At 39.2% G+C, this 20,665-nt stretch overlaps 1 protein-coding gene across 1 annotated transcript; it reads right to left on the bottom strand.

The window, feature by feature from the left end:
- Nucleotides 1–959: 959 nt before the first annotated feature.
- LOC109201126 (beta-1,4 N-acetylgalactosaminyltransferase 2-like) lies at nt 960–20,665 on the bottom strand. The gene is made up of 12 exons (XM_019356661.1): nt 20,531–20,665; nt 17,807–17,946; nt 16,509–16,679; nt 16,204–16,310; nt 15,583–15,620; nt 14,301–14,367; nt 11,478–11,591; nt 11,172–11,258; nt 2,966–3,147; nt 2,633–2,776; nt 1,970–2,198; nt 960–1,884 (listed from the first exon to the last, which is right to left on the bottom strand). The coding sequence occupies exons 2-12, from the start codon at nt 17,944–17,946 to the stop codon at nt 1,691–1,693; spliced, it is 1,473 nt and encodes a 490-aa protein (XP_019212206.1). The 5' UTR covers nt 20,531–20,665; the 3' UTR covers nt 960–1,690.

Here is a 20,665-nt window from a genome sequence, read left to right as displayed (position 1 = left end):
GATAACTGTGGGGAGATGGTATTTATGGCCCCTAGGAAGAGACACATACCCACAGTGTTTTAACTGATATACTCCCACACCTATATGCACACTCACTCACGTGCACTCACATAGACACGCGGGCACGCACACACACAAGCACTCACGTGCTCGTGCACACACACAGAGACAGAGTTTGCAGCACATTGTGGGGGATTTATGCTCCTATAAAGCTGGGTGTAACTAACAAAGAGGTGAAGATTGTTTCAGAGGGACACCGGCCTCGTCTTCCCTTCTAGAAGTACATGCTTAAATGAAGATGAACAAGAGATGAATAAAGATTTTGTAAAAATGACTACTGGGTCCGGTGCCATCTCTGAAGGCCCGAGGAATAAAAAAGAACCAGGGTAAAACTGATTTCGTAACAGATGACTTACTGTAATTGATGGAACCATGTATCCTGCTCTGTACCAGAAAAACATGAGGGAGAATGTTCAGCTATCAGTTTATTACCGGAAGCTGAGTATATTAGTTTTTTCAGTTAATGCAGTTTTTGTGCACCAGGTGGACACCAACTGCATCAGAGTAAGACAGGAAGGTTAAGTTTATTGAAACTGTTGCAAACCAGGATGTTTGTGGATTATGGTGATAAGAAAACAAATATTAAAGTTGTTTGCTCAGCAAGTCCCACAGATACTCGATTGGACTGAGATCTGGGAAAGGCTAAGTCAAGGATAGAGGCACAGACTGTCACAGGACAGGTAAATTTCAGCTTCGTACTTGAGGAATCAAATTACAAATTCTGGAATTCTCCAAATGGGTTTGGGGTTGACTTTAACTTGGCCCACAGGTATTTCAAATGGTTGCCAGGTTGAGAGACTTTCTCGGAAACAACTCTGATTCATATTAGGGAGTGTACAGATAAAATTGTAAATACAAAACAAAAACGAATGAAACTGAACAAAAATCCCCAAGCCAAGTAAAAGTGCAAAAATACATTTATTTATTGCACCAACAGTTCTTCACACAGCAGTACTGAAACAACAAAAATAATTTAACAAGCTTACAATAGTCTATAAACCAACACTAAGAAATCTTTAAGGTTTTTGCATACCTATTTATAGATACCTCAAAACAACTGCTGGAGAGATGATAAAGAGGACATGGTCAGAAAAGAAACTGTAAACAACATTTGTCATAATTAAGGTAACTGAAGCCCTTATCATTTGTTAGCCTGTGACTGCTTGGGAATGGTTAATGGAGTATGCTGACAGTCACTATTGCTGGGCGATCGTGGCTCAAGAGTTGGCAGTTTGTCTTGTAAGAGAGTAAATAGTAAATGTTTGTGTGATCCATGTAAACTATAGGTGATTATGACTATCTGCTAGCAACAAAAGCATTGATATATTAAAGAAAAAGAAATAGTGGAGAAAACAGAACAATAAAACACAATAAAAGTTCAATATACTAGATTAACTAACCCTAACCTTATTAACAATAGCATAAGAAATCAAACTTTCTATAGAATAATTAAGAAATCAAATCAGGAACAATAAAACCCAACAGACAGCCACAAAATAGCTATATTCACTTATAATCCCAAGCTCTGTCAATTCTGGAACAATGACAAAACAATAAAAAGATAAGAAAATGTTCAGATGAAGTGCAACATGTATGACAACAACTGACCCTTATGTTTGTTTATAGTCTTCTATCCATATCTAATGCACTTAAGGTAGTTTTTGAAAAAGTGAAGCTGCAGTTTGAATTCTCCATCATTTCTTCCAGGGCTTCTGAATTTGTTGTAGGTAGGATTACGGTTTTCGGCTGTTTTAGGTTGATGGTCAATTGTCACATCACCACATGAGGCAACCATCAAAGAGCCCAGGCCATCCATGAAGAACTCTAGAGTCAGAAACAGAGATTTGCCATTTGACCAAAAAATCATACTGCAATTTTAAATCTAAACTGTTTTGAGATCTGCACTTACCTGAATGCGCTACTCGCTGGAGCTTCGGGTCAAATCTCACCCTCTGCATGGCATCTGTACGAGCCAGGAAGAAGTTGACCACTCCACTGGCCAAATGGCATTGTGGGTAACTAGGAAGGGGGTGGAATTTCCCACCAGACTTCCTGTATAGGCAGCCACCTTCGTTTTCATCTCCTTCCTCATACAGAATAGAAAAGTGAAACTTGTTCCCTTGCACTGACCCACCAACCTAATTAGAGAAAAACCAAACAACTCATTATAAAGTCAACCCTAAACAGATGTAACAGAGGTTCAAAACTGGTGATTGAGAAGAATAATCTTAAATTACTTTTGAAAACAAAAGACCATCTCAGTTTGTTACATACTCAGCTCTCTTCCTTTTTTCCTCTTCCTTTTTAACTCATTAAGTGTACGGTATCACCCGTGAAAATACCATCCCAACCCCTTCACCCTAATTCTTGAATCTTGAAAATACTTTTTCTCTGTGTTGGTTAGAATTGTTAGTTTTTGCCACCTGAATACAAAAACCTAGGTGAACAACAAAGGCTGCATATTCTAAAAGTACAATGTTAGGGTCATCAGCCTACTACTGTAGCTGTTACAGTTCTACTTAAACCAGTTAAAACAAACTGAACGATCCAACACAAGCTATTTTATCCTTACCACATCTAGTTCTGGGACTGCCTCCATCACCTCCACAAGTTTCTCTATCTTTGTCTTCTCAGAAAACAAAAAGTCGTCATCCACCCACAAGAAGTACTTGGTGGTAACCTGCGACACAGCCAGATTTCTGCCTGCAAACCAGCCCTGAGGAAAAAAAACATCCCAAATTCATATATCGGAATGGTACCTGGTTTGATTGTTTGACTGAAATTGTACTTGATAAATCTTCCATAAATTGAATCAACAATTGCATATCTTATATTCTATAAATGTAATTTTAGTCCAAAATATTGCTAAATACTCATAAATCATAAAATTATTGCATGTGCATACCTGTGCTGGAGGCATGATGTAATGCTGGATGTTTTCTCCAGTAATGCTCTCTGGTTCTAAGCTGTCATCTGCAATAATCACTTTTATGTTACTATAGAATTTCCGGATGCTATCCAACAACACCCTCAGTTGTTTGTAGCGCAGGAAGGTCTTTGTGACAATGGTAACTTGAGAGCTGATATCTGCCAAACAGAAGTATACAGAGAATATTGTTTTAAAAGATGGATTGCTAATGGCACAGAGTAGCATTAGATTTCTGCATCATTCAAACTAAATTAAATGTGCATTCCTTATAACCAGCAGTGGGTGCATTCTCTGGTTTAAAAAAAAAAAATCTAATGTATTGAACAGTGTTAGGGAGTATATGTACCAGCGTTATGTATTTAAAATACAAAATATCAGCAACTGTATTCCGTTACAGTTACCGTTTAAAAAGGCGATATTCAGAATACAGTTACTTTGTTGACAAAATTGTTGGTACCCTTTGGTCAATCAAAAGAAACGTCACAATGGTCAAAGAAATAACTTTAATCTGACAAAAGTAATAATAAATAAAAAATTCTATAAATATTAAAAAATGAAAGTCAGACACAGCTTTTCAACCATGCTCCAGGGGTCCATGTAGGGCATTAACAGGGAAAGGGGGGGACAAGGAAATAGTTTTCTTTATTATTCTCATTTAAAATGTCTCGCTTTAAAAAAAATAATTATCTGAGTCTTACAACAAACAATTGATAGATTGATACATATATACCATCAGAACAGTGTACATCACTGTCACAACAGTGTGTATTTTCATTCAAAGGCTTTATGATTTTTCCTATAATGGTGGGCCGGTCTCTAGTCAAAATGCCCGGGACGATTTTTTTGTCCCAGTCCAGCTCTGTATGCAGCTCATCTGCAGTCTGGTGTTACCTACATCTTCCTATTCAGAAGGCAGAATTTCCAAGTTCTGAGTACAATCAAAAGCACCACGACTGCAGTTTTTGTGTTGGATGTAAAAAGCAGGCTAGAATCATGGCGGCGGTCAACGACGGTCCAGGCGTGGGATTTCTCTCGTGGAAATGTGCACATTATTTTTTCCTTTCTATTGGTAGGTGGCACAGTGCACTTGTGGCAAGAAAGCAAGCTAGAAGACTGGCAGACTTGCTGGGTATCCAGTTACGGAAGCAACACATTAACAAGAAAATTCTGAGTAAAACCAAAGTTACTTTCCCTAGTAACTAGTTACTTTGAAAGTAACGAGTAACTTGAAGTAACTGAGTTACTTTTTTAGAGAAGTAACTAGTAATGTAACTAAGTTACTAATTTAAAGTAACTTACCCAACACTGCTATTAACACATAGTGAGTGAGAAAGGTGACTGGAAAGGAAAAATTCAATGCATCATGGGAATCCCCGGCAGCCTACGTTTATTGCAGGATAACTAAGGGAGGATTCAGGGTCACCTGGTCCAGCCCTAACTATATGCTTTAGCAAAAAGGAAAGTTTTAAGCCTAATCTTAAAAGTAGAGATAGTGTCTGTCTCCCGAATCCAAACTGGAAGCTGGTTCCACAGAAGAGGGGCCTGAAAACTGAAGGCTCTGCCTCCCATTCTACTTTTAAATACTCTAGGAACAGCAAGTAGGCCTGCAGAGCGAGAGCGAAGTGCTCTAATAGGGTGATATGGTACTACAAGGTCATTAAGATAAGATGGGGCCTGATTATTTAAGACCTTGTATGTGAGGAGCAGGATTTTGAATTCAATTCTGGATTTAACAGGAAGCCAATGAAGGGAAGCCAATACAGGAGAAATATGCTCTCTCTTTCTAGTCCCTGTCAGGACTCTTGCTGCAGCATTTTGGATTAGCTGAAGACTTTTCAGCGAGTTTTTAGGACATCCTGATAATAGTGAATTACAGTAGTCCAGCGTGGAAGTAATGAATGTATGAACTAGTTTTTCAGCGTCACTCTGAGACAGGATATTTCTAATTTTAGAGATGTTGCGCAAATGGAAGAAAGCAGTCTTACATATTTGTTTAATATGTGCGTTGAAGGACATGTCCTGGTCAAAAATGACTCCAAGGTTCCTCACAGCATTACTGGAGGCCAAGGTAATGCCATCCAGAGTAAGAATCTGGTTAGATACCATATTTCTAAGATTTTCAGGGCCGAGTACAATAACCTCAGTTTTATCTGAATTAAGAAGCAGAAAGTTAGCGGCCATCCAGGTCTTTATGTCTTTAAGACATTCCTGCAGTTTCACTAATTGGTGTGTGTTACCTGGCTTCATGGATAGATAGAGCTGCGTGTCATCTGCGTAGCAGTGAAAATTTATGCTATGTCTTCTAATGATGCTGCCTAAGGGAAGCATGTATAATGTAAATAGAACTGGTCCTAGCACTGAACCCTGTGCAACACCATAATTGACCTTAGTGTGTGAAGAGGACTCTCCATTTACATGTACAAATTGGAGTCTATTAGATAGATATGATACAAACCACTGCAGTGCAGTACCTGTAATACCTACAGCATGTTCTAATCGCTCTAATAGGATATTATGGTCAACAGTATCGAATGCAGCACTGAGGTCTAGCAGGACAAGCACAGAGATGAGTCCACTGTCAGAGGCCATAAGAAGATCATTTGTAACCTTCACTAAAGCTGTTTCTGTGCTGTGATGAGCTCTGAAACCTGACTGAAACGCTTCAAATAAGCCATTCCTCTGCAGATGATCTGTTAGCTGTTTGACAACTACTCTTTCAAGGATTTTTGATATGAAAGGAAGGTTGGAGATTGGCCTATAATTAGCTAAGACAGCTGGGTCTAGAGATGGCTTTTTGAGTAAAGGTTTAACTACAGCCACCTTGAAGGCCTGTGGTACATAGCCGATTATTAGAGATAGGTTGATCATATTTAAGATCGAAGAATTAATTAATGGCAGGACTTCTTTGAGCAGTTTTGTAGGAATGGGGTCTAAAAGACACGTTGATGGTTTGGAGGAATTCATTATTGAAGTTAACTCAGAAAGATCAATTGGAGAAAAAGAGTCTAACTTAACACCGATGGTACTAAAAGTAGCTGTAGATAATATTACATCTGTGGGATGATTATTGGTAATTTTTTCTCTAATGATAAAAATTTTATTTGTGAAGAAGTTCATGAAGTCATTACTAGTTAACGTTAAAGGGATGGTTGGCTCAGTAGAGCTCTGACTTTTTGTCAGCCTGGCTACAGTGCTGAAGAGAAACCTGGGGTTGTTCTTATTTTCTTCAATCAGTGACGAATAGTAAGATGTTCTGGCTTTGCGGAGGGCTTTCTTATAAAGCAGCAAACTATTTCTCCAGGCTAAATGATGATCCTCTAAATTTGTGACACGCCATTTCCTCTCCAGCTTACGAGTTATCTGCTTTAGGCTACGTGTTTGAGAATTATACCACGGAGTCAGGGACTTCTGATTTGAGGCCTTAGTTTTCACAGGAGCTATAGTATCCAGAGTCGTACGTAGTGAGGAGGTAAAATTATTAACAAGATAATCGACCTCTGTTGGAGTAGCGTTCAGATAGCTGCTCTGCTCTATGTTGGTACAGGGCATTGAAGATGATAACAGTGGGTGGATTATATTCTTAAACTTAGTTACAGCGCTTTCAGAAAGACATCTACTATGATAAAGTCTACTCTCCACTGCTGTGTAATCAATTATTGTAAATGTAAATGTTATCAGGAAATGATCAGACAGCAGAGGGTTTTCAGGAAACACTGTTAAATGTTCAGTTTCTATGCCATATGTTAAAACAAGATCTAGAGTGTGATTAAAGTGGTGGGTGGGTTCTTTTACATTTTGAGAGAAGCCAATTGAGTCTAATAACAGATTAAATGCGATGTTGAGGCTGTCATTTTTAGCATCTACATGGATGTTAAAATCACCCACAATAATTATTTTATCTGAGCTGAGCACTAAATCAGATAAAAAGTCTGAGAAATCAGAGAGAAACTCTGTGTAAGGCCCAGGTGGACGATAGATAATAACAAGTAAGACTGGTTTCTGAGTTTTACAGCTGGGTTGGACAAGGCTAAGCATCAGGCTTTCAAATGAATTAAAAGTCTGTCTTGGTCTTTCGTTAATTAATAGACTGGTGTGAAAAATTGCTGCCACACCGCCCCTCGGCCTGTGCTTCGAGGTTTCTGGTAGTTAGAATGACTCGGGGGTGTTGATTCATTTAAACTAACATAATCATCCTGCTGCAACCAGGTTTCTGTAAGGCAGCAGAGTAAATCAATTTGTTGATCAATTATTAAGTCATGTACTAACAGAGACTTGGAGGAGAGAGACCTAATATTTAATAATCCACATTTCACTGTTTTACTCTTTGGTTCAGATGTGGATACTGTATTGTTCTTTCTTTGTGATTTTTTATGTTTAAGTTGTTTATTGCTGGTTTTTAGTTTGTTTTTTGTCTTTTTGGGAGCTGACACAGTCTCAGTGGAGATGGGTTTTTGGGGGGGTAGCAGGAGGAGAGAAGCTGCAGAGAGGCGTGTAAGACTGCAACTCTGCTTCCTGGTCCCAACTCTGGATAGTCATATTTTGGGGGGTTTAATAAATCGGTCCATATTTCTAGAAATGAGAGCTGCTCCATCCAAAGTGGGATGGATGCTGTCTCTCCTAACAATACCAGGTTTCCTCCAGAAGGTTTGACAATTATCTATGAAGCCCACATCGTTTCTGGGACACCACTCAGACAGCCAGCAATTTAAGGAGAACATGCGGCTAAACATGTCAGTCCTGGTCTGATTGGGGAGGGGACCAGAGAAAACTACAGAGTCCGACATTGTTTTGGCAAAGTTACACACCGATTCAATATTGATTTTAGTGACCTCTGATTGGCGTAACTAGGTGTCATTACTGCCAACGTGAATTATGATCTTACTGTATTTACGTTTACCCTTAGCCAGCAGTTTTAAATTTCCTTCAATGTCGCCTGCTCTGGCCCCTGGAAGACAATTGACTATGGTTGCCGGTGTCTCTAGCTTCACGTGTCTTAGAACAGAATCACCAATTACCAGAGTTTGAGTGGGGAAAAACGGTTAGACACATGAACAGGTTGGTGGTGTACCTGTGGCTTCTGTTTAAGACTATGCTTCCTCCTCACCGTCACCCAGCCGCCCTCTTTCCCCAGCTGCTTGGGGTCTGCCGGGGAACAGCTAGCGGGGCCTGCGCTATCTTCGGCTGCACCAGCTACAGGGGCCTGGCTAGCTACGGGTGAATGAAGGGTGCGAAGCCGAGTCTCCAATTCAGTAATCCTGGCCTCCAGAGCTGCAAATATGCTACATTTGTTACAGGTATCATTACTGCTAAAGGAGGCCGAGGAGTAACTAAATATCTGACACAATGAGCAGGAAAGTGCAGGAGGGACAGGTGAAGAAGCCATGGTGCTAACGAGTCGGCTACGAGCTAAGCTAAGCTAGCGAAACAGTACAGAGACAGTGAGTGAATACTTTGGCTACAAATTAGGTAGTGAGCACACAGAAAGGGTGATTCAGATGAAGCACGTTAAGATTATACTATGAAAAAGGGATGTATCAAAAGATTTAAATTAAATTGCTAAGCAGAAAAGCTACTCAGAAACACCACTGTGTTTGAGCAGGAACAGGAAGTGATACTCTACCACAAAGCGAGCGAACACCAAGTGACAGCGCAGTAAGAAATCACACAGCAATAGTACATTCATGTAGTTGTAAAAAGCTTGATAATATATTAATATAATCCAAAGTATTCAAAATACATTGCTCTCATTGAGTAATGTAACAGAATACGTTACAAAATACATTTTGGGACATGTATTCTGTAAACTGTAGTGGAATACATTTTAAAAGTAACCTTCCCAACACTGTTAATAAAGTCTCAAAACATTACCCTTATGCTCACTTGATTTATAACCTCAGTAAACATTTCCCTTAAAGTTCATCATTTTATTTTAGTCTTATACAATAAACAGTAGATTCTTTTCATTAATTATAATACATCCCTATGTAATAGGAACATTGTAACTGAAAGACTTTTTCAAACCCTATAGTGAGGGGTTTTTTTTATTCCGTATGTTACATTGGAAATATGTCAATTTCTTGTGTTGTTATAATTAGCTAGGATTTAGTTGAGTTTTATTCTGGGTTTTGTGCCATCTGTGTCTCCTTAGTTATGTATCATGTTTCCTGTCCAGTCTGTCATATTTCTCATGTCAGTGTTGTGTCCACATCAAGCTTGTGTGTGATGTCCACGTCTCTCAATGTATCCTGTTTTATTTTGAAGAGTCTAGTGCTTCCATGTTAAATGTGCTTTGTTTTACTTTCCCGTGTGGCATCATGTCTATTTGTGTCAGCTGTGTCTCCCCAGGTGTTTCCTCCTTTCTCATTACCCTTCTGTATATTTACCCCCTGTTCTTTGTTGGGTTGTCTGTTTGTCTCCACACCAAGTCAGGTCTCGTCACAGAGTTTTCTTTCTCCTGTTCAGGTTAGTGTTTATGTTCTAGTTCTCTAATGTCATAGTTTCTCATGTTCCTGTTAAGGCAATGTTCAAGTCACAGTTCTCATGTTTTAGTTTTAGCTTTTCCCATGTTTTAGTTTTACCTTTTGCCTTGCTTTATTTTTGTTTTGACATCAGCCTAAATAAACATCTCACCTTTTGCTATACCTTGTTTTTCTCCCAAGTCTGCATTTTTGGTCCATTTAATAAACACACTGGTGTACCCTGCCATGACAGCACAACCTGACCAGCATGGACTAAGCAGTTGAGCGGGCAGGTAGGCAGTCTGTGCAGAATTGAGCACTCATCAGCAGGTCCTTAGACTCCAGGACAATGTCCATCGTACTGGCGGCCACGGACGAGGAAGGGAGCCGCATCGCCATTCATCAACTGGCAGAGGCGTTGGACTCCCTGGTTCCGTTGAAAGAGGGGCTCCATGCCCTTGTGCTGGTGCAGGCTGACATCGGCCAGCTCAGGGTCGGCTCGCTGAGCCTCTTCCTCTGCCGAGAGTCGCCTAAATACACCTTTACATCACGCACAAGTCACTTGCCCTCACTGCCTCAGATGGATCGTGCATGAGGTCAGATGATGAGGAGTTTGCTGCCACTACACCTTCAGCTCATGTGGCATCAGCTTCCCTTACGCCCACTTCTAGGAGGAAGCGTCATCCGCACCACAAGCGCTCCTCGTTGTGGTGGGAATCCTAGACTTCCCTGGAGTGCCTGAGCAGTTACTCTCTGCTCGGAGGATGTAAAGACTGATACACCTGGGTATATTGGTCATGTGTATGTTGTGTGCAGCCATGGGCCAGTTGCAGACACACTGCTGGTCCTGTGCTGGCCCAGAACAGTTTCAGCTCTGGCCCCAGATGTCAGCCTAATGTGTACCTTAAACAGTGCCATCATTGCCAGACTTGGCCCACATCTGGTTGACATACACCTTGCCATGACACCAGTCAGTCAGAAGTGCCAGCTTGATGCCGGATCCGGGCCAGACCTGTTTTCTATGAGCCTGGGCCACATAAACCAAACCACAATCGGGCCAGATGTGGCATGCCATCACATAGACAGTGCCATATATGCCAGGCCTGGCCCATATCTGGATGACATGCCACCTACCATGCCAGAAGTCAGCCAGCAATGCTGGCTTGACACCAGATCAGGGCCAGACCTCTCTGCTATGCGGGCATCTGTTACCTGCCGCCTTTTTTTTTTTTTTAAATACCTCGTTTTTCTCTGTCTGCCCACAGATCTGGTCTGTTTAATAAACTCACCGGCATACCCCGCCATGACAGTAATCTGTGATGTAACTTGTCATGCACCTCACTCTAAATTCAAGTACATATCCCAGTTCTTTATTGATGTCAAAGCATGTACAAATAATTATTATATTCTTGTGGATTTCCTACATCTTTAGGATGATATTTCTAACTAATCAGTTACTAGTTCTTAACTAAGCAAAGAGTTTCAGGTGGAAACGAGTAGGAATGAAGAAGAGTTTTGAGAGTATAGAGTGTTTGGTTTGGGGTTTTTTTTTCCACAAGTGTAAGATAATAAGAGAATGACAATGATGGAAGGAGACAATGATTCTGCCTCAACATAACTAATGTTCTTAATTGTATGCAATGATAAACAAGATGCAAATAATAAGAAGCATTTAAATGAATATGGACTTTGCTTTTGACCCCTGATGAAGAGCACACTTCTACCTGTTCCCATGTCATACAGGACTGGTACATGAGGCTGCTGGATGGTAATGGGAAACACGGCTTCATAGTTTTCAAACTGGAAAGTGACTGAACACAAAAATAACATTTGTTTAGGTTCAGAACAAGCGGGACTCTTGTTTAAAGAAAAATAACAAAGAAGCAATTCAGGACTTATTCTTTCAGTTATTTTAAATATAACATACAGGACTCATACATTAATGCTAATGTAAAATGCACATGACATTTTGCAAATTCAATTGTCATTTAAAAATGGGGGTTATAGCTCTTCACATTTTTGACACATACCAAGGTCTCCAGTGTTTATATGGTAGATGGTGCTGGTATAGGACACTTTGGCCAGCAGGTCATTGAGGACCAACAAGGAGCTAGACTCAATAGTCAGTTTTGTCTCTCCAGAACCTGTGAATTCAAACCAAACAACTTTACATTAGCTTTAAAATGAAGTTTAATTGGTTATGGCTAAGTGCCAATAGATGTGACAAATTTACTTTATGTATATTCACAGTAATATAATACTGCTGGTAATTTCTCAGAAAGGACTTATAATATAACAGGAGGAGTCTTTAATTCAGAGTCATTTATTCTGACTAATTAGGAAAGTGCTTTTCCTAATTAAATTATTCACCCATCCATTCTCTTGTGCTTATCCTTATTGGGAGGTCAGGGTGGGTCTCCAGTCCGTCGCAGGCCTAACATACATACAGACAACTATTGGCACTCACATTCACAGGCGGTTTAGAATCACCAGTTAACCTAACCTCATTAACTGCATGTGTTTGGATTCTGGGAGGAAGCCAGAGTACACAAGAGAACATGGAAACTCCACACAAAAATACAGTAGATGGTGGAGATGAATTCAGGACCTTCTTGCTGTGATGCAACAGTGTTAAGTACCATGCTACCGTGCTGCCCAGCCAAAATACATTAGTTACTGATAAGTGACAACAAGAATATCAAGTCCTGAACTTTACTAAATAAGATTAATGTAAAACCACCAATACTACGCCGATTGAGGAGACACGATGTCTGAAATTGTATGGAGCTATGGAGGCAAGTTAAAAGGAAAACCATTATAACTTAAAAAGATGTAATAAAAAAAGTTTTGCAGGGTAGGATTTTTTAAAAGGTGTCAAGATACCTTGTAAGAAAAAGAGTACATGTATATGTCTTTGTCTTCTAACTTTTATCAGTCTTTTGAGGTTACAATTTTTATTTTACACAGATGTTATGGAAAAAAAATTAAAAATGATCTAAAAAAAAGTAATATTGGCTAGCTTAATGTGTTACTGACAGGACTCACTCAAGTTAATCTGATCTTTGTGTTTAGTCAAGACTCTTACCCATGTAAAAGATCACTCGTGTTTTGTGTTTGTTCAAGTCGAATTAGTCAGTTGCCACAGTTTAAATTATTTGTAAATATCTCCAGATTGAATTAAGTCTTTAACTGATTACTGTCACGGCTGGGGCAGCAGTCGTGTGGTGGAATGGAAGGAGGACCCAAAATGCAGGCAGCCGACTGATGATATGAGTGAGTTTATTTACACAGTGGCAGGGTGACAAAAACGGGCAATAAAGTATGAGCAGTTTCTGAAGCAGACCTAAACTGGGATAAACTAAAGAGCAAACCTGAAGTAATACGAAACGAAGAATGCAGAGAACGCAGATGAACGCCGAGGTACACAGAAGAACGCAGACTACACAGAGATACACAGACGAGCCGACGACAGGCACAGACTGACACCCACTATATATACACACACAAACAAGGAGACCAGGTAATGACATACAGGTGGGAGCACAGCTGATTCTAATACACAAGACGACCTGAGGATACAAGCTGAACACGATAACAGACACAGACCTTCAGAACAGAACAGGAAATCCAGAACACGAGCCTTCAAAGTAAAACAGGAAACCTACAGACTGTTTTACAATACGAGGACATGACAGAGCACCGAGGACAGACACAGGTAGGGCTGATAAAACACTGAGCTCCAGATTCAACCCTAAACTACTACAAAATCAGAATAAACACAAGGCACAAAGTGAACTCCAAGGAAACACAAAACGCTGGGTCAAAATGACCCAGGATCATTACAATTATTCTGCTTTGTTTTGCCTGGGTCCCGCACTTGAGCCATGTTTAGGGCTGGATATCGTCACTGATAAATTTTGCCTCAGTCAAAAATATGATAATTCTGATCAACTATCAGTATATTTCCATATTTTTATATCTATAAAAAGAAAGCTGACACTTGCAATACTTAATCAAAGGTGTAAGCATCACAGCAGATGCCTTTGTGTCAAAAACACAGAAAAAGATGAAGGCGATTTTCCTGGCCTGGGATTTTATAGCAGATAACCTTAAAAATATTCTGCAATAGATCAAAAACGAAAGTCATTAACATTTGAACATTACCTGATGCTGCTGAAGTGAAGCAGAGCAAAGTTACAGAGGTTTTATTAGTGACACAGCTAAGCATTTTGCAATTTTGCATAATTTTAAAAAGTTTAAATTTCTTCAGTAGCCTATTGAATAGCATAAATGACGTTTTCTTTTCAGAAGGAAGTAAAAGAAAAAGACTGTGGCCGGCAGCGCTGTAAACAACGGTAGACGCAGTAGCAGTTTTTGATACGGGCGACACGGGCGGTTGCTCATACTCATGTACTCATATGATCAAACTTCCTGTATTCGGGGGTTGGTCCCACAGATCAACAAGTGCAATCCTCTACCTTCCCTCTCTTTGTTACCATCAAATAAACTTCTCCAGTTTGAATGATATCCCAATGTAATTGCTGTAGATGCTGTACTGGTATGGATCAGTGTATCAATGTCTTGATCAGTGTATCAATGTCACGTTCACCCCTGGCATATAGTTTACCTTACACCCAGCTTTTACTTCTTCCACTCTTAAATGTTTCATCCAAAATAATTATATAAATATTAGCATTTTCTGTACAATGTTGACCCTTCTATCGGGACACAGGAACAAAAAACAATGAAACAAAGAGAAAAAAGCAAGCTAATAATATGATTACAATAAAAAAAAAAAAATATTAATTTGGTACCAGTGTATATATAAATTTACCTTTGACTTGGAAACTCACCTTGAACAGTGGCCTCTGCAGTTGGAGTTTCTGTTGTTAGGACACCATTAGACACAGTTAAGAGAACCTAGAATAGAAACACATAAATAAACTAAAAAGTGCTTTGAGTAATTTTAGCAATACCAACATTACTACCATCTCCACAAAACTGCACCACCCCTTAAGCTGTCTTTTTAAACCAGAAGAAAGCTTTAAAGTGAGAAGGCGTAGGCGTAACTTGCACAGATTTACATATATCACTAGCCAATACCAGTGTTACCTGGTGAAATATAGGGTCTGCTAAAATAAACTGACTGAAACTGAATAACGATGTGTTATGAAAGCCAGTACTGACTATGTAGACTGTATATCAAGCCTTGTTTGCCACACATGAATGCAATAATACTTTTTTTGATAGTTAGTATACAGTATACAAATTAAACACACATTAAATCCAGAATTGAATTCAAAATCCTGCTCCTCACATACAAAGTCTTAAATAATCAGGCCCCATCTTATCTTAATGACCTTGTAGTACCATATCACCCCATTAGAGCACTTCGCTCTCACACTGCAGGCTTACTTGTTGTTCCTAGAGTATTTAAAAGTAGAATGGGAGGCAGAGCCTTCAGTTTTCAGGCCCCTCTTCTGTGGAACCAGCTTCCAGTTTGGATTCGGGAGACAGACACTATCTCTACTTTCAAGATTAGGCTTAAAACTTTCCTTTTTGCTAAAGCATATAGTTAGGGCTGGACCAGGTGACCCTGAATCCTCCCTTAGTTATGCTGCAATAGACGTAGGCTGCCGGGGATTCCCATGATGCATTGAGTTTTTCCCTTCCACTCACCTTTCTCACTCACTATGTGTTAATAGACCTCTCTGCATCGAATCATATCTGTTATTAATCTCTGTCTCTCTTCCACAGCATGTCTTTATCCTGTTTTCCTTCTTCACCCCAACCGGTCGCAGCAGATGGCCGCCCCTCCCTGAGCCTGGTTCTGCCGGAGGTTTCTTCCTGTTAAAAGGGAGTTTTTCCTTCCCACTGTCGCCAAAGTGCTTGCTCATAGGGGGTCATATGATTGTTGGGCTTTTCTCTGTATTTATTATTGTGCTATCTACTGTACAATATAAAGCGCCTTGAGGCGACTTTTGTTGTGATTTGGCGCTATATAAATAAAATTGAATTGAATTGAATTATCTTTGAACTTTAGAAACATTCAGCAGCCATCTTTCATAAATCAGCCAACCTCTACCATTCAGTCAGGCAGATCTGCCTGTTTCTACTCTGTGATATCAGACCAACCTTATAGCTGTTTCCTTCCTCAGCATGCAGACGTAAACCTGAAATGCAAAAATTACCTTCAGTGTCACTTAGTCCTTCTACTGAAATACACATATTCACATCATATTTTGACTTTACACAAGTGTTGCCAGGTGAGTTCTTGAGGAAACCTCAGCTATCTTTCACTCAGGTTTTTCTCAGTGGGTGAATGCCGTAGGCATTCAACCTATTGTGTTACTGTTTCCCTATATTTTTATCTTCTTATTATTCTAGTTGCTCCGTTCTTTGTCCTTGACTACTCCCACAGTTCTCAGGCTATTTTCACCATTCAAATTTTAAAAATTCTGCCATTTCTGTTCTTACCTGCTATATCTTTTGGTGTCATTACTTTTATACTTTTTAAAATATTAAGCTTTTTGTGCAGTTTTTTTGTCCCATTGACATGATTGGGACCAATTTGATCTGACTACTGACAGCATACTTTTATTAAAAGTACTATGATCACTTTCATGTTAACCGTACCGTCATAAACAACTGTGAACCATGGCCTTGTTGCCTTCCTATTCTGTTTGTATTTATATTTTTATAGGAACATAAAAACTAAAACATTGGTGACTGAAGCATATATTGAGCGTGACACACCTGGTATTGCAGTTGCAGTCAAGGGTCGTACTATAACGCCCTGGATAGGATACTGCAGAGGAGAATTAGGCAAAGCAAAAAGCAGCTTGGATAGTATTGAATTAGTCCTGTTGAGGAGATGAAATTGGGAAAAATTACACAAAAGAATTGTAAGTACTCAGTATGACACCCACGCGCACGCGCGCGCACACACACACACACACACACGCGCGCGCGCGCACACACACACACTTTTAATTCTTTTATTACTGAACTGTAAGTCTAACAGTTCCCGGAAAGCTCCCACCCATACATCCATCTTCTACCTGGCTTTGTATTGCTGGAACTCTTTAGCTCGTCGCTGCATTAATTCCTCATACTGGTCTTTTGGGATGTGGTCTTTGAGGATTGTAGAGCCATCAGGACAGGTGCATGGACCAGGTAAACGGCGTTGTGTGGGCAAAGATGACTTATAACTTAGAGATCCCGAAGAGTGCCTGTAATATGGAAGTCCTGAAGAGTCACAATTCAACATCAACATTTAAATGAACTACTACAGTCAAGTATAAAAGAAAGTATATCCTTATGTAATGTGATCCATATGGCAGCCTCAGCATGGCCATCCTTTTCATCATTGGATTCCTTCTCATCAGTCATTTATTGGTCTAGATTGCATGGATTATACTCCGTGCCACCTTCAGATGCAGACAATTTCTCCTCTAATGCATCCCCACCGTCAGTTTCCTGGCCTTTCTCCTCCTCACCAGTGTAGTGATCAAATAAGTAGTAAAGAGCCTCACTTAGGTTATATATCGCCTTGTCATGGTGCTGACACCCAGTGACCTGTGAGCAAGGCCTCAAAAAAGCAAAATCTCTGAGAAATGTTCAATGATATAATGATACTGCCAACAGAGGAGTCGTTCTCATGGAAGTGAGGCTCTATTGGGCAAACATTTCCAGAGTAGTTGCTAGGGAACCCATTGTGTGTGTGTGTGTGTGTGTGTGTGTGTGTGTGTGTGTGTTTACGGCCATCTGACAAAAGAGAATGTACCTGATCTCAGTTATTTACACTAATTGTTGTCTCCACCATTCATTTCTAGTGATTGGTCATTATTGACCAGAAACAGTAAGTGTACAAATGTTGAATAAAAGGAATTAGTGATCATTCACGAATCTCCCAGAATATTTCTAAACATATATGCAGTTCTCTCTACAATCGTGACAAAGACACTATCAAATTTCCATCCACTCGCTTCCGCTTATCCTTTTCAGGGTCGCGGGGGGCAGTGGAGCCTATCCCAGCTGTCATAGGGCGAGAGGCGGGGTACACCCTGGACAGGTCAACAGTCTGTCACAGGGCCAACACACAGGGACAGACAACCACTCGCACTCACACCTATGGGCAATTTAGATTGTTCAATTAAATGCACAAAGTGCATGTCTTTGGACTGCGGGAGGCAGTCTATTTGCCATGAAAAGAAAAATGTGTGCCATACATATCATATTTGTATGTCCACAAACACACACACACACACATCCACACACACACACACACATCCACACACACACACACACACACACACACACACACACACACACACACCAGGATACAGGAATACTTTACCTTTGTTTTAATGCTGGAAGATTTTTTTTGGCTAGCTCACTTGTCCAATTACACGAATTCCCGAAATAGAATGCAAACATAATGATCAGCACACCGACAACAGCAATCACAAAAAGCTTTGAGCTTGTATAGACAGACATCTGTTGATACACAGAAACACACGTTATAGTAGGTTAATTAACAAACGCTAAATATTTACCATCTAAATAGTTAAATTTTGCAAATCAGTCATATAAAACATGTTATGTCTTGACTCACATCTTAGATATGATTGAACATGTATAAAACGAACATGAACAAATACTTTCTTTTTTTTTGCATTTTTTCTTTTGCCCCCGTAGTTCATCCTGTTCATCAAGTTCATCCTGACTTTCATGTCTCTCAGTTGAAGCTCTTTGTGTTATTGCCAAAAAGTAATTTCCAGTACTTGCCAAAAATATTTAAGCTGTTGTAAATGACTTGTCAACATTTAGATGTCTTTTATTTATTCAGGTGAACAGTCTCATTTACATTAGAAATGTGTTTTTGAAGAGTGAGCTGACCAAGGGGCCAGCAGAAATTGAAATAAGAATAATATAGCAGCAGCATAACGATAGTGGGCAGAAAAGACCCAACTGAATTAAATTTAGTCACAATATCATGGAATCATAAAGATACTTGCGACACAAGTTATTTCTTTATTTTATATATAAGCCCTTTGTAAAGTCTATTATCTACAATCGGTTTACCAATATAAACAGATATATTACACATGAAAAAACCCCAGAAACACTGGAAAACACATTTTGACAGTTTATCTCCTGTATCTTTTAATACTATTCAGTCCTTTTGGCTGCCAAGGGGCTCATGGGATTGGAAGAGATTAGTCCATTAGTCCAGGCAGTATGTCAGAATTAGCGCCATCTGCCTGTGTTCAGACAAACTGCAATTTTAAGGCGCAATTCATTTTTGCTTTGTCTGTTTGAAAATAAATAACTGCAATAATTTGAACTAAAAGAATGTTGTTTTTATCATTGCAAACTAGGTCTGCACAAGTAGGATCAAAATGATTATTCTGGAAAAATATTGAGATCAGAATACTTTGACATAATTATCCATTGATTTTAGTAACATTAATGTTTTTTATTATTATTTAACTATTATGTAAACATAATACTGCTTTCACATCTTAATATTGGTACAAACATTGCTTAAAAACAGATAAACTGTTAAACAATATACCAAAACTTAACACAAAGTTCAATCAACAGGCCACTGCTTTCACTCTACAGTCCTTATAGTCTATCAAAACCATAGTGATAAACTTGATCAGCTTGGAGGGGGAGCAGATTGACAAAGACAATAAATTCCTAACATCATTCCTAAATCAATTTTAATAAATTACAAGTCTTTGCAGATTAATAATGTTTATTCACTTGGTGTCTCCAGCAATGCCATTCTCCCTTTTAAGCCCAAGCACAAGTGCAGCCATAAAAGCAAATTCATAGAATCTTGACGACATGGATATCGTCTATCGTCGCTTCTTGAGTACGTCCGTTATTTAAATAGTTTGCTTCCCTACAAACAGCAAACAGTAGAGCTTAAAAACTTTTTTAAAGCATTTGTTAGTATGAGTATTCACGTCAGTGTATAACACATGTCATCAATGTATCATTTATTTTGCATGAGTCACCTTGGCACAGGTAGTCTCACTGCAAGTTAGGTATGTGCCAGTCAAGTTTTACACAATACTCAACTCAGATCTGTTTAAGAGTTCTTAATTTTATTATGCTTTTTACAAGGGAAACTGGTTGGTTTTTCAACCTCTTATATGTGCTTGGAGGACACACACACACACACACACACACACACACACACACACACCTGTAAGCCAGTTTTGAATAGGAGATTACAATGTAATCATATACCTCCATGTTTCAGTGACTGAAAAAACAATTATTTGCTAAAGAGGTGTGCCTTTTTTTTGTTCTTGTTAATACGTTTTTGTATGCACTCATAAGAAAACATATGGAGACCCACAGGCTTTAACCCTCTGACATCCTTTCAAAAATACTCTAAGAAATATATAAAATACTCCAAGTCTCCACAGATGAGGGAAACAATAATGATCAAAATAATTTACACACAACAAAAACTATTTACAGTTTTACTTTTTTCTGTGCTCAGAAAAATAATGTGTGCCTTGACCCAAAACATTTAAGGCACACCATGATATTAAGGTGAAAAGAAGACTTTCATTGGCTGCATATTTAAAGACCGAGTACAGCTACCTGGAGAAAGATCATTCATATGACATAACGATCCAGAAATTTAGTTTTAAGGTGAAACCTCAGGGGAGAGTCACTATCTCTTGCTTGCCTCAGTGATACAACGTTTTATGTGTAGAGTTGGTCAATCAGCATTTTCTGAAGCTTGTTTTGACCATGTTTACGTGCCTAAAAGCCTGAACACATGGGTTAAATAGCTGTCCAACAGGTGTACCTAATAAAGTATATAAATATAAAAGTATGGGCTTCTTTCCCTTTTTGTGGTAAAGGACTATTTACTTCAAAGATTAACTTCCTTGACAGGTGCATAATGAAACAAACTAATGAATACCTACACTGCCAGAATCAGAAAGTATCTGAAAATTTTAAATTAACATAACTTATTTATGCAGTTGCAAAAATATTGGGTTTTTATTGTTGTGGTATGACAAAAGTTTAGAAGTAGCTCATTTCCTACCTCTTCTTCCTGCTGTTTATGGAGCCACAATAACAAAAAATGATGAGCGAGTGATGAAAAGCCGTTCTTGAAAATCTTGGCCTGAATTGTTGAAAAGCTTGCACACTATGAAAGGTGCCGTGTTCTTCTTTTCAT

The sequence above is a fragment of the Oreochromis niloticus genome, linkage group LG3 (genome assembly GCF_001858045.2).
Source record: "Oreochromis niloticus isolate F11D_XX linkage group LG3, O_niloticus_UMD_NMBU, whole genome shotgun sequence".
Lineage (NCBI taxonomy): Eukaryota > Metazoa > Chordata > Actinopteri > Cichliformes > Cichlidae > Oreochromis > Oreochromis niloticus.
This window is presented reverse-complemented; position numbering and strand designations above follow the sequence as displayed.

Coding starts and splice junctions, on each gene's coding strand:
- LOC109201126 (XM_019356661.1), bottom strand. CDS start 17,946: ATGTCTGTCTATACAAGCTCAAAGCTTTTTGTGATTGCTGTTGTCGGT. Junction 16,680..17,806: donor CTTCCAGCATTAAAACAAAG/GTAAAGTATTCC, acceptor TCCATATTACAG/GCACTCTTCGGGATCTCTAA. Junction 11,259..11,477: donor TATAAACACTGGAGACCTTG/GTATGTGTCAAA, acceptor TTTTGTGTTCAG/TCACTTTCCAGTTTGAAAAC.